At 33.0% G+C, this 11,417-nt stretch overlaps 1 protein-coding gene across 1 annotated transcript; it reads right to left on the bottom strand.

Annotated features, from left to right (window-relative positions):
• Window positions 1-486: 486 nt before the first annotated feature.
• On the bottom strand, window positions 487-7,964 carry LOC148622334 (TIM double twin CX3C motif protein-like). Its single transcript, XM_088572173.1, has 3 exons — window positions 7,813-7,964; window positions 2,064-2,204; window positions 487-1,532 (listed from the first exon to the last, which is right to left on the bottom strand). The coding sequence occupies exons 1-3, from the start codon at window positions 7,894-7,896 to the stop codon at window positions 1,332-1,334; spliced, it is 426 nt and encodes a 141-aa protein (XP_088428299.1). The 5' UTR covers window positions 7,897-7,964; the 3' UTR covers window positions 487-1,331.
• Window positions 7,965-11,417: the final 3,453 nt, after the last annotated feature.

Raw genomic sequence — 11,417 nt, 5'->3', positions numbered from 1 at the left:
AACTGTTCCTCTTTCTAATGTTCAACCATAATTAACCCTAGTTAGATAATCAACACCTGCAGTGACCTGAAATAAATTATCTTCATGTGTATCTACAGATGATGCCTGCATGTACCTTCCCTTTAAGAGTTAAGTGAAATTTATTGAGGGGTTTAGGAGTTGAGTTAAAGAGGTGCTAACTCCCCTTCAGATAAGTTACTAGTATCTCCTTTACCAGGCATTTTACAATATTATCTTCCTTTTTGACTACCTTAATATGATACCTACTTCATCAAAATAAATCAACAATCAAGGTGTTACAAGATATAAGGACAGAAAAACTGACAGTCGACATAACATACAGACAGGGTGATTCCTGTATAGTATACCCTTCAACCTTAATTAAAGCAGAAATATAAAGTCATTTGAAGATGAACAGAGTTGACAATGGATTATGAACCCAAAACTGGTCTGCTTTGGCTTCCTTGGCTGTAAAAATCCACAAGATATTTACAAATAAACTGTAATATTTGATCTGTGTAAAGAAAATTCATCACTAATATAAATTCCACTAACAATTACATTTAGTATCCTCTTGGGAGTCACAAAAATATATATCTTGTGCAAGAACAAAACTTAAAATCAAAGTTAAATTAAGAAGATCATAAATATGTACATTTTTTTCCCAATGAACCAGAATGTTTTCCTGAGGTAAAACTACTTAAGAACATAATGTTATACCTCTTGATCACAGCAGGGCCAGATCCAGACACTTTGAAATGTAGGGGTGCCAGCTGAGGTTCCTCAGAAAAAAGGGGGTGCTAAGACATTATTTGCCATTTTTTGTCAACTTTACATATTAAAATGACAATTTTGTCAATTAAAGGGGGTGCAAACCCCCTGCATCCCCTCTGGTTCCACCACTGCACAGTACCATACACATAGATGCAACGTTTTTATATAATCTGAATACAGTGCAATAAATAGTAAAAGGCTTTGAAAGTGGAAAAAGTTCATGAAAGGGATGAAAAACTTTTCCCCATTTTTATATCAAAGTTTACATCAATTTTAAATGTGTGCTAAGCAACACAAATAATAAATTTGAGCCCTATGGGTGGAATTTCACAATTTTAATTTTCCTTTCATAGGAATTAGTAAGGAAATATCATACCAGTCAATATCATACTAAACTATTAGGTTATACAAATGCTCAATTACATCAAATGACAACATTTCAATCAATTTAAGATGCTCTATGTAAAATTATTTTTTTTATAAATGTTGACTTCATAACTGAGGACCATGCCTGTCTTTATCCTTGCTACTACGTTCTACTAAAAATAGTGATGACATCATGTATATGATCCTTTTGTAATTGCTTCTTTGATTTTCTTGCACATGTTTGGAAGCATGTTTATATGACTATCTGCACATTTAATAACACAGGTTTCCATTTCAGCTTTAGCTTGAGATATCTCCGAGTCTTTAGAACTTGGTCCCATCTTGTCCCTTGCTTTGTCTTGACAGTCTAGAGCACATCTCTGTAGTCGGTCCTAAAAACGTTAAATCAAAAAGTTTTTTAAACATGAAAATAAATTGAACCAACATTGATACTGTACACCATATTTTTCATAACTAACAAAAGTTCAAAGAAATATGAAAAAATGAAAGATTTTATGTGTGTAAAGTTAATCAATAAAAGCAACAATTTCTTCACTTATAAATCAGGAAAAGAAACTTTCCTCTTTCAACAACACTCAAATCCTTGTATTAATACAAATCTTTTTCATTTACTAGCATGATTTACATTCCAATACATCATAATTTTAGGCTTTGTTTATGAGGGACAGAGCTATTTGTACTTAATTATCATTTGACATGGTTGATAATGCACCCCTATGTTGTTAAAAATATATACAGATGATGCCTTGACCAATAGGATATACATGACTTCTTATAACACATGCTGTGTATCAGCATTGAAAGAACATGCACAATGTGCTTTTACGTAATAAATAATATTTAATTTTTTTTTCATAATTGACCCTTATAGTTTAGCATTTACATTACCAATATCATTTTACCTGAAACATCTGCATCTCATTTTGTATATAGCTCTGACATTTGGTTAAAGGCTCTGCACATCTTTCTATACATCTCTGGACTTCCTCCACAGTTCCTGTTGTGTTCTCACAGCATTTTGATCCACATTTAAACATGTCTCCCTAAAATGTAGAAACAAATAACACTGCATTTAAAAATCCCTTGAACTACTCTCATTAAAATTTCAACAACAGTCACTTTTTCATACAGTGTATGTTTTTATTAGCACCAGACTAAATTTTATTTCAACATTCCTTTTATCCTGTCTTTATTCATAAGACTGTTCAATTTGACTATTGCCTAGATTTTATCAGTTCTGTTATTTTGTTATTACCTAATACATCAAATAACACTCAAGGTGCTCAAGAGTGCAAGCTATGAGGACAACTTCTAATCATCGATGTTATGCATATCAAAGTGGAATTTGCTTATATTACTGTCTACATGTAGATCATTTGGGTCTTAGATTATGCATATTTATATTTTCAATGCAATCTGGAATACTCATGTTATCAATTGAGGGTTCCATCTTCAAATTTTTGCTTGATAGTCCACAGCTCAAATTTACATAGACATTATGCATATTTCTTTACAACCATACTAAAAATTTTAGAAGCCCACACCAAATATAAGGGGCCATTGGCGAGAATGCTCCTGCTAACTTCAAACTTGGTATCATGATGTCAGTCAGGAATTTTACCAATATATTTAGAATGTTCCATTCAGTCACTGCACGTAGGATCTAACAACAATGCTTTCAAAATCATGAAAGATGAAATCTGATTGGCTGATGAAAAAGTGAAAAAGTAGAATGGAGTGTTGTTAGATCCTACATGCAGTGACTGAATGGAACAAATGACAGGTCTAATTTTCATTAGATTGGAATTTCACCAACTTCAATCTCTTTTTGAGAATTTCGACATTTGAATAGCAGTCAGTTATGATGGTTGATGGCAAATTTAAAGGTTAAGGTCATCATAATTGACAGCTATTCAAAATTAAAAGACAGTATCCAAAAGATCACCCAGCTGTTCTGTGGTAGTTAAAGTAGGACACATTGGTATAATGTAGGGCAGATTTCTATCTAAAGAGCTAGTTAAATTACTCACTAGCCTAGCTTAGATTTGCATTGAAATTGGAACTGGTCTATTTCAACAAGCTGTAAAGATATTGAATGTTTGCAGTCAACTCTTTAGAAAAATAAAAAGAAACTAAAGAAATATTAAGTTTATTGTTTTGGTTAATTTTGGGTCTACAGCTATTGAATTTGGTAACCATTACCAAATTCAATAAATTAACGAATTTGTTGGTTTTCAGAACTGACATATTATGTGTCAGACCCCCCCCTTTTATCCAAAAGTTAAAATGATATAGCTGGAGCTGCTAATTAGGTTAAATGAAAATTCAAGAATGTTAAACCTCAAGGTGCTTGCTTCTAGTATAGGCAATGCACATGCCTACAACATAAATACAAATTTATTGAAATACTGCATAAGTGCATGCTAAGTCAACAAAAAAGTAGGATGCAGCTAGTCCAAATAATTATGCCATCTGCTAATTGTTATTTTGCTTGGTTGCCTCCAAATTTGTCAGATAAAAAATATCCACAGTGAACGTCATGATTTCGATTATCTGGACTAGGGTGCAGCATGCAGTTGACTACAGTTCTCATTATGTGACCTACGATAAAACTAGAAATCAAGAAATAATTGTGTTTCTTGTTTTAGAGCAAACAACACGAAAAGATCCGAGGAAACCTGGTTTGTCATAGTTGCAGTTGTGTCACTTTTGGTCCAAGGGATTGTAGAAATCCTTATTTTGATTTATTTAGAAGTATTTGATGATGATACATGTTTTAAATATTAGATTCATCCTTTGCTAAGTGACTGCAGAGCAGTAAAAAGTAATATGTTAAAAAAATGAGTTGAAGAGAGGCACCTCCAGATCTGGGATCACCTTTTCATGTTTATATAGAGTACTAGTTGGGCTGCACATTTGATAGTGGGTGGGACCATACGCATCCATTTCAGACAGAGCCTTGCCATCTAAATACTACCACAATGAAGTACTTAGGGGGCAAGGCTCTGTCCATTAGTAAAAAAATGCATTTGTGATGTTTATATTTTGATAGTTTTATGGAATTATGCCATTTTTAATCAATTACACCAACCTTTACATGATAATTATATTTATCATGTCAAACATTGAAATGGGATAATGTTGTGGACTCTGAGTAATGTCAAAGAAAGATTCAACTAGATGTGGTAAACTTTCCCTGTTAACAGAAATAAAAATAACTTGCAAAAATGTGATTTAATATATTAATAATATCATAGACCTGTAATTAAAGAGATTTGCAACTAACTGAAATCTCGCATTAACACCCAGTGGGGAATGAGATCTTGTGCTTACTTACTGTATTGACTCCAATTATTTGTCGCCCTAATTTTTTGTCATGTTTCATTTTTTTAGAAATGTTTGGATTTTTAAATTCCCTAATTTTTTGTCCTTAAGAACTTCTGCAGGGGTGTACAAACGGTTGGTTTATTTTCAGTAAAAATGCAAAGGATTAAGAGCAAGAAAGAAGATTGATGTTTTCATTTGTATGCAACTTTTATTGTTCATACAATAATTTTGTAGAAAAGTAAATTTTTAAATAAAATATGCATTGAGAGTTTTTAATATTCAATGTCTTAAATGTTGTGTGGTTTGAACCAAGGATTTCTCTATTGGTAGCTTTGGAACGTCAAGTATGCTTACAAAAACTGTCACTGAAATGTCTATCACGGACGTGATAAGTGCTGAATAAACAAACTGCATCTTAATATGTCATGTGCACAATTGTTGTTACCACTGTCACATTTCCCATTTTGAGCTAAAAGTAAGGCTTTACAGGTCAACTGTATTCCAAACATTTATTGTTGCAAATGGTTGTTTATCAGTTTATCTATAATTTCAAGCAACGTGGATCGTTATGGTGTATCCATCAGCACCACGAAAACTGATTTATTCAACGTCTACCCCGACATGACTTTTATGAGCAACTCGGCGGGTGTTTCTAGAAAAGCAGAGGACGCTTACCCTACCAGTGCACCTGGTCCATGCTCCCAGTTTTTAGTGGAGTCCGAGTTGCTCATTTACTTTTGTTACTTTGTGTGTATGATTTTAGTTACTTTATGTTCTTTGTTGTGTATGTCTGTTTTCCATGTCTGGTCTTTGTCCCTGGATTACATTCTTTTGATTACCGCTATAACCTTGGTTCCCTTGATTACTCTTTTATGAGCAATGTAAAAAAATTTGAGTAAATACATTTCTTTAAACAAGTTGATGAAAACAACCCTCAGTTCCACTTATTATTTTCACAAAGATTCTTGACTTGATGGTACAAAATAAAAAAAAAATGAGTTTCTTATCCCTTTAATTATAGGTCTCTGATAATACGTTTTCTGTATGTTTTTCAGGATAGAAAAATGGTATTATTAAGATTGTTGGTTTTGTAATTGATATATCATTTCTGTTAACCAAGAAACTAGACCACTAGAAGTTGACTCTATCTTTGCCATAATGCAGAATCCACAAAAATAGCACGTTTCAATATCTGACATTATAAGCAAGCAAAGCATGTATAGAAACTTGTCTTAATTTTTTTCACTTGATAAACTTTCGTCAATGCATAACACTACATCTCTACCTATTGAAGCTTTGAAATGTAGTCAAAACATTTCAAAGACCCACATGTTATAAGGTTCTTTGTAGAAACAAAAATTTTAATAACATTCCATGTTTTTATTTAACACGTGGGATATTTACATTTTTGTCCAAGATTTCATTAATTTTTTTAAACAACTGGTAAAGATGATGCATCAACTTTTACACCAGCCATCATAACTTCTGTGACTTGTTCCGTGTCTGCCCAACATAAAACCTGTCCATTTTCAAGCACAAAGGGGCTTGCTCCAACTATCAAATATGCAGTCTAACTACATGTAGTATATAACACAAAAAGAAAACTGTTCAGTTTATTAAATGTGAACAGAGTTCTTAATGACATTAATATACGTACATTTGCAGATAAGTTTGACAACATTTCCGAAACGAATTGGGCATTTCCATCACAATTCTGTATGTTTTTGATACAAACCGGATGTGTAGACAATTTGCCTGAAGAGATTCCCCATCCATGAATGTGTGGACAAGGAGCCACTGCCTTATTTAAAAGTGAACCTACTCAATACTTCACTCACACTTAATGCAATGCCATCCACATATAACATATACTTTACGTGTAAATTTTGGTGTAATTCAATATTGATAACAATATAACTCATACAAATTAGTTAAAAACATACACATTTAAACATTATTTTTTTTCACTAATAGACTCTAGTTGTGTCTTGTTGACTCTGTTTAACTGTCCTCTGAAAAGGGTGCCTATGGGTAGGACTTACATTATTTCCATTTGGGATTCAAAGTCCGGAGCTATTTTCTGATTTGGCTGTCCACCGAATCCCTTATCAATGCTGCAAATTTCATTCTGGAAAATTGGAAAATTTTACCTCACCTCGGAACAAAATGTTTTGCATCACATGCTTCATTGGACACACCCGAACAAGGTAGGGCTCAATTCTATATACATTTTTCTCTTTGAATCATTTTGGTTTATAATGTTTACTGCCATATTTCAGCAGATACAGCCAAAAGTTGTAGCAATATCGCTTCGTTTTAATCGAGTGCCGCTATTTTTGTTTATAGTGAAAGTAGATCACATGCCTCAGTTTGAATGCCAGATGAGTTATAGTCTGTATCTTACTTTCACTTTGACAGTGCCTTACATAATACTGGAAGCGGACATTGCTTCTTATTGGCATAAAGGTTTTACAGAGTACTATTGTTGTGTATTTTTTTTTTTGGGGGGGGGGGGGAATATACTCTAATTGTTAATTCAAATAAGGGTTCTTCATTCTTTTAGTCTTTATGTGCCTCAATATTTTTATACACAATTTTTAACCTTTTGGGTTATATATTTTTTTTTCTGGAGAGGTGGGGGGGGGCTATTTTTTCTTTTGTTTTTGTTTCAGATGTGGCTGCTCTGTTTCACTATTTTTATTGTTACTTTGGGATATTTACATGTTTTTTTCAAGATATGTTGGGGGGTTTCTCCATCTTATTTTTTTTAGTTGTTTTTGGGGTTTTCTCCATTTTAGTTGTATCTAAGTTCTTTTTTTTTAGTTCCACATTATTTCTACAATGTTATATTTAGGGGTTTTTTTTGGTGGTGGGACACTGGGGAAGGGGAGAGTGTTGTTTTTCAAATTTGTCTTTTTTACCTTCTTTTCGTAGTCGTGCTATTTTGTCCTTATTGTCCAGGTGTGAATGCTGTTTTTAAATTCTGGGGGAGGTTATTTTTTTTCCAGATGTGGGAGCTTTACACTGTCTGATTTTTTTTTTGGTTTTTTTCTTTGGGGGGGAGGGGCTTGTACTTGTAGTTTTATTTTGACTACCAATCAGTATTGTCCATGATGCAACAAGGGTAGTTTTCATTTGTCTTGTTTTTATCATTTTTTGAGGGGGAGTCTGATAAGGGATTCAGTGGGCGGACACATCAGAAAATAGCTCCGGACACTGAATCCCAAAAGGGATTAGACTTACATTGGACCCTACTTCACGTCGAAATTTGCAAAACATGCACGTCATTTTTTAAACATTTTGTTATTTTTTTTTTTTGCATACCTGCAATTTCCTCAGGACTGTCTTGTCCACGTCTTCATACATTGAAGTAGCGGCATTCTGTACACGTGCTTGTGCCGATTCCATTTTTAACCTTCAGAGGTAAAAATAATATTGGGAACCTAAACGTATATCTCGTACCTTCCGGTTAATTCGGATCTTTACAATTTCGACCCATTCAGTCATCATTTGTTCAGTCCCACCAGAGTGTGTTTAAGAGGGTGAAGTCATAAAAAATGAAATAACATATTCCATAGACTCATTCCATGTTCTAACAGTAACAGTCGTGCCATAAACAAGTCTTCTTTTATAAAGAATATGAAGAAATATAGTTCATGATCTCCACATTGACTCCAGTTTTGAAGGATCCACTTTATTACATATAATGAGAATGGATATGTAGTCAATGATTATGATAGTCTTTAAAGAACTGGTTGTACTGAGAGGAGTTTAATATGCTCTTTGTTAGTTTTTGTAAGTCCAAGTTTATTGTATTATTTAAGGTAAAGCACTGTTTGATTCAATCCTATTTGTCAATTTGTGCATTTCAAATAATAACTTCATAAACCTTCCAGCAAAGGTTTATAATAATAAAATACCAATCAAGTGATTTTTTTTCCTAAAGTAAATAGTTATTCAAAGTAGAAAAAAATCCAAAACAGGCTAGAGTAAAATATAAAATGTCAGGTCAGAAATTGTACTGAAAAAAATCCAGGACACAAAATTTGACCCTAGCCCCCACCCCCAAATAGAAATCAAATAGTTGCTTCCCAATGCACCAACCATTCATTTAAAAGGGGGCCTGAAGCATTTTTTTTTAAATATTTTATAAAATTTTACTTATACTAGGAGTATTAAAAATTGGACTTCAGAAAAACAATAACACTATAATTTAAAATCCTAAATCTGACACACCATATTAATATTTATTACAATTTGCAGATATTAATCTTATGTAATTTAGTAGATATCTTATGAGTTGTATATGAAATCTTATAAACTTTCATTTGATATATGTGATATTTTATAAAATATATGAGATATCTTATACAATTTTGTTTTTGAGATATCTGATATAGTTTATAAGATATCTTATAGAAATAGAACTTATCTTCTAAATTACATAAGATAGCTACAAATTGGAAAAAAATATAAATATGGCATGCCAAATAAATCCCTGCCCAATTTGTAATAAAATGGTGCATAATTGAGCATAGCATAAAAATGTGTAACTGGTGATACCAACTTGCTTGGCAATGCACGCATGTATATGGTTTTATTTCTCAAAGGTGAAATTTTGACACTTAAAAAAGTAAAAGTATGACTTAAACTCATAACTTAAACTTTTCAAGTGTCAAAATTTAGAATGAAAGTAGTTACTGGTAGATTGATTAGTGTAATTCCTGGTACATGGACAGAGAAAAAACTGTCACAATGGAAAATACATCACCAGGTGTGGCAGTCCCTTGCCTTGTATAAACTGACCTACATGTATGTATGACCTTGGTATTCAAAAGTGCTCCAGCATACCTGTTAATCCTCCAACAAAGGGGCGAGGAATCCTTTAATCAATGAAAAATTTGGAAATTCCCACATATAAATGTACAATTTATGGGAGAATTTTGATCAACATTTCTAGATTTTCTTTGAAAAGTAACAGGTATGCTCCAATAGTCTTTCACAAAATGACATACCTGGTAAGAGGAAAATAAGTAGTAGACTGCTAAAATTGCCAATGAAAATGTTGGGCAACCACCAAAATTAAATACACCAAAATAAAGACCCATATTTTGGGAAAAAGCACCAAAGTATCCCAATTTACGACAGCAGTTCAAAGTTTTATCACATCTTAATTAACAATTAATTTTGCACTCACAGCTTTTTGTGAAAAGGACTGCTGATTGTCCTCATGAATAACAAAAGAAAAAAAAATCACTATTGGTAAGAAATTTTAATTGTTAAAATTAAAATGTTTAGTTTCATGATCGACCTATTACCTTTTAATTCACCAGGGATTCATATTTGTGTAAGGAACAAATTATATTGAAGGAAGTAAACTCTAGTGTTCACAAAGATCTTGTAGGGTTAACAAAGTGACCCTGTGTAGTTGACTTCTGTCATTTCATAAGGGCTCCTAGTATGTTCTTAATGCGATCACATTTCATTCAATGAATACTGTTTCTAAAAGTGTATGTAGGATATGTTATTTGTGCTGTGATCTTGATGTTTGACATTGGAAATCAAAGAGGTTGCAGAGTTTTATAAGAACTTAACCCTTACCATGCAGGTACCGTATATATATTGTCATGGGCTGTTTTCCGATTTTTGGATACTGGCAATTTTATTTTTAGCTTTGGAAACCACAATTTGATCTCATATGCAAGCAGAGTGAATGTGCTTTAAAATTAGGCTATATCATACAGAGTTTTATCAAAAATAGGGGCTTGACATCTGAACAAGAGGTCATAAGCTAAGAAGGCCACAAAAAGTTTTGATTTTTTTAGGGGTAGGGCTCAATTATTGGCCTCTAACAACAACAGATTTAATCCACTGTGCTTAATTTCACCAGGTTTCTATAGAATAATGATGTCTCTCACCATTCCCACGATGTCAATCATACATACTAACCACTTCCGGTTTTAGGCCAATCTGAAGCCAAAAATTGCAAAAATTCCTCATTTTTTCTCATGAGTGACTCCTCTGGGGACCTCTGACCTTCCACTTACGAATGTAATGAACAATTTTTGGCTTAAATGACCATCTAAGGGAACAAGCTTTGGAAAAAATGCACTTTAGACATCGTCTTACCTGTGGTGAGCACCACATCATTTTTCATCTTTCAAGGGACGTCTGACAACTGTGATATCTTTTAGGCTTTTGAAGGCCTTATAATAAAGATCATTTCAGCAATTAAAAGAATTTGGCTAAACCTAACGGTTTCGGAGATATATATGCGAAAAACTAGTATTTGAACCCTATGTTCAATTTTTAGTAACGGTGGCCATTTTTTTTTGACAAATCAAAAATCCCCACATGAGTTCTATGCAGGATACCTCAAGGAATATTCATAATAAGTTTGGTTTCAATTGGTCGAGCAGTGTCAGAGGAGAAGATTTTTGAAAGAAATAACATTAAAAATAGCAAAAATCGTTGATAAAGGGCAATAACTCCAACATGGTTTAACAGATTAAAACCAAAATTTGACCAGAGATAGATCTCATCACACTGAACACTTTAACTTCAGTCAGAATTTAGCTAAACCTAACGGTTTTGGAAATATATGTGAAAAACTACTGTCTGACCCCTATGTTCTATTTTTAGTAATGGCTGCCATGTTTTTCGTCGAATCAAATATCCCCACTTGAGTTCTATGCAGGATACCCCAAGGAACATTCATAACAAGTTTGGTTCTAATCAGTCAAGTAGTTTCAGAGGAGAAGAGTTTTATATAATTGTTAATGACGATGACAACGATGACAACAGACACCAAGTGACGGCAATAGGAAAAGTGTTTAAAATCAGTTAAATAAGGACATATTAAAGTAAAAAAAAAATGTCATAAACTAGGCATATTACATGTACAAAAAGATAATGCTTTTACACCCTGA

This window comes from Perna viridis, chromosome 3, assembly GCF_037379345.1.
Source record: "Perna viridis isolate PV_CMFRI_1.1 ecotype Kerala chromosome 3, ASM3737934v1, whole genome shotgun sequence".
NCBI lineage: Eukaryota > Metazoa > Mollusca > Bivalvia > Mytilida > Mytilidae > Perna > Perna viridis.
The sequence above is the reverse complement of the archived record's forward strand: the minus strand, read 5'-3'. Positions and strand labels throughout refer to the sequence as shown.

What these genes read in the sequence shown, in the direction of transcription:
- LOC148622334 (XM_088572173.1), bottom strand. Translation starts at nt 7,896, where the DNA reads ATGGAATCGGCACAAGCACGTGTACAGAATGCCGCTACTTCAATGTAT. An exon ending in CAGTCCTGAGGAAATTGCAG is followed by an intron (nt 2,205 to 7,812) that starts GTATGCAAAAAA and finishes TCTACATTTTAG; the next exon opens with GGAGACATGTTTAAATGTGG. An exon ending in ATGAGATGCAGATGTTTCAG is followed by an intron (nt 1,533 to 2,063) that starts GTAAAATGATAT and finishes TAACGTTTTTAG; the next exon opens with GACCGACTACAGAGATGTGC.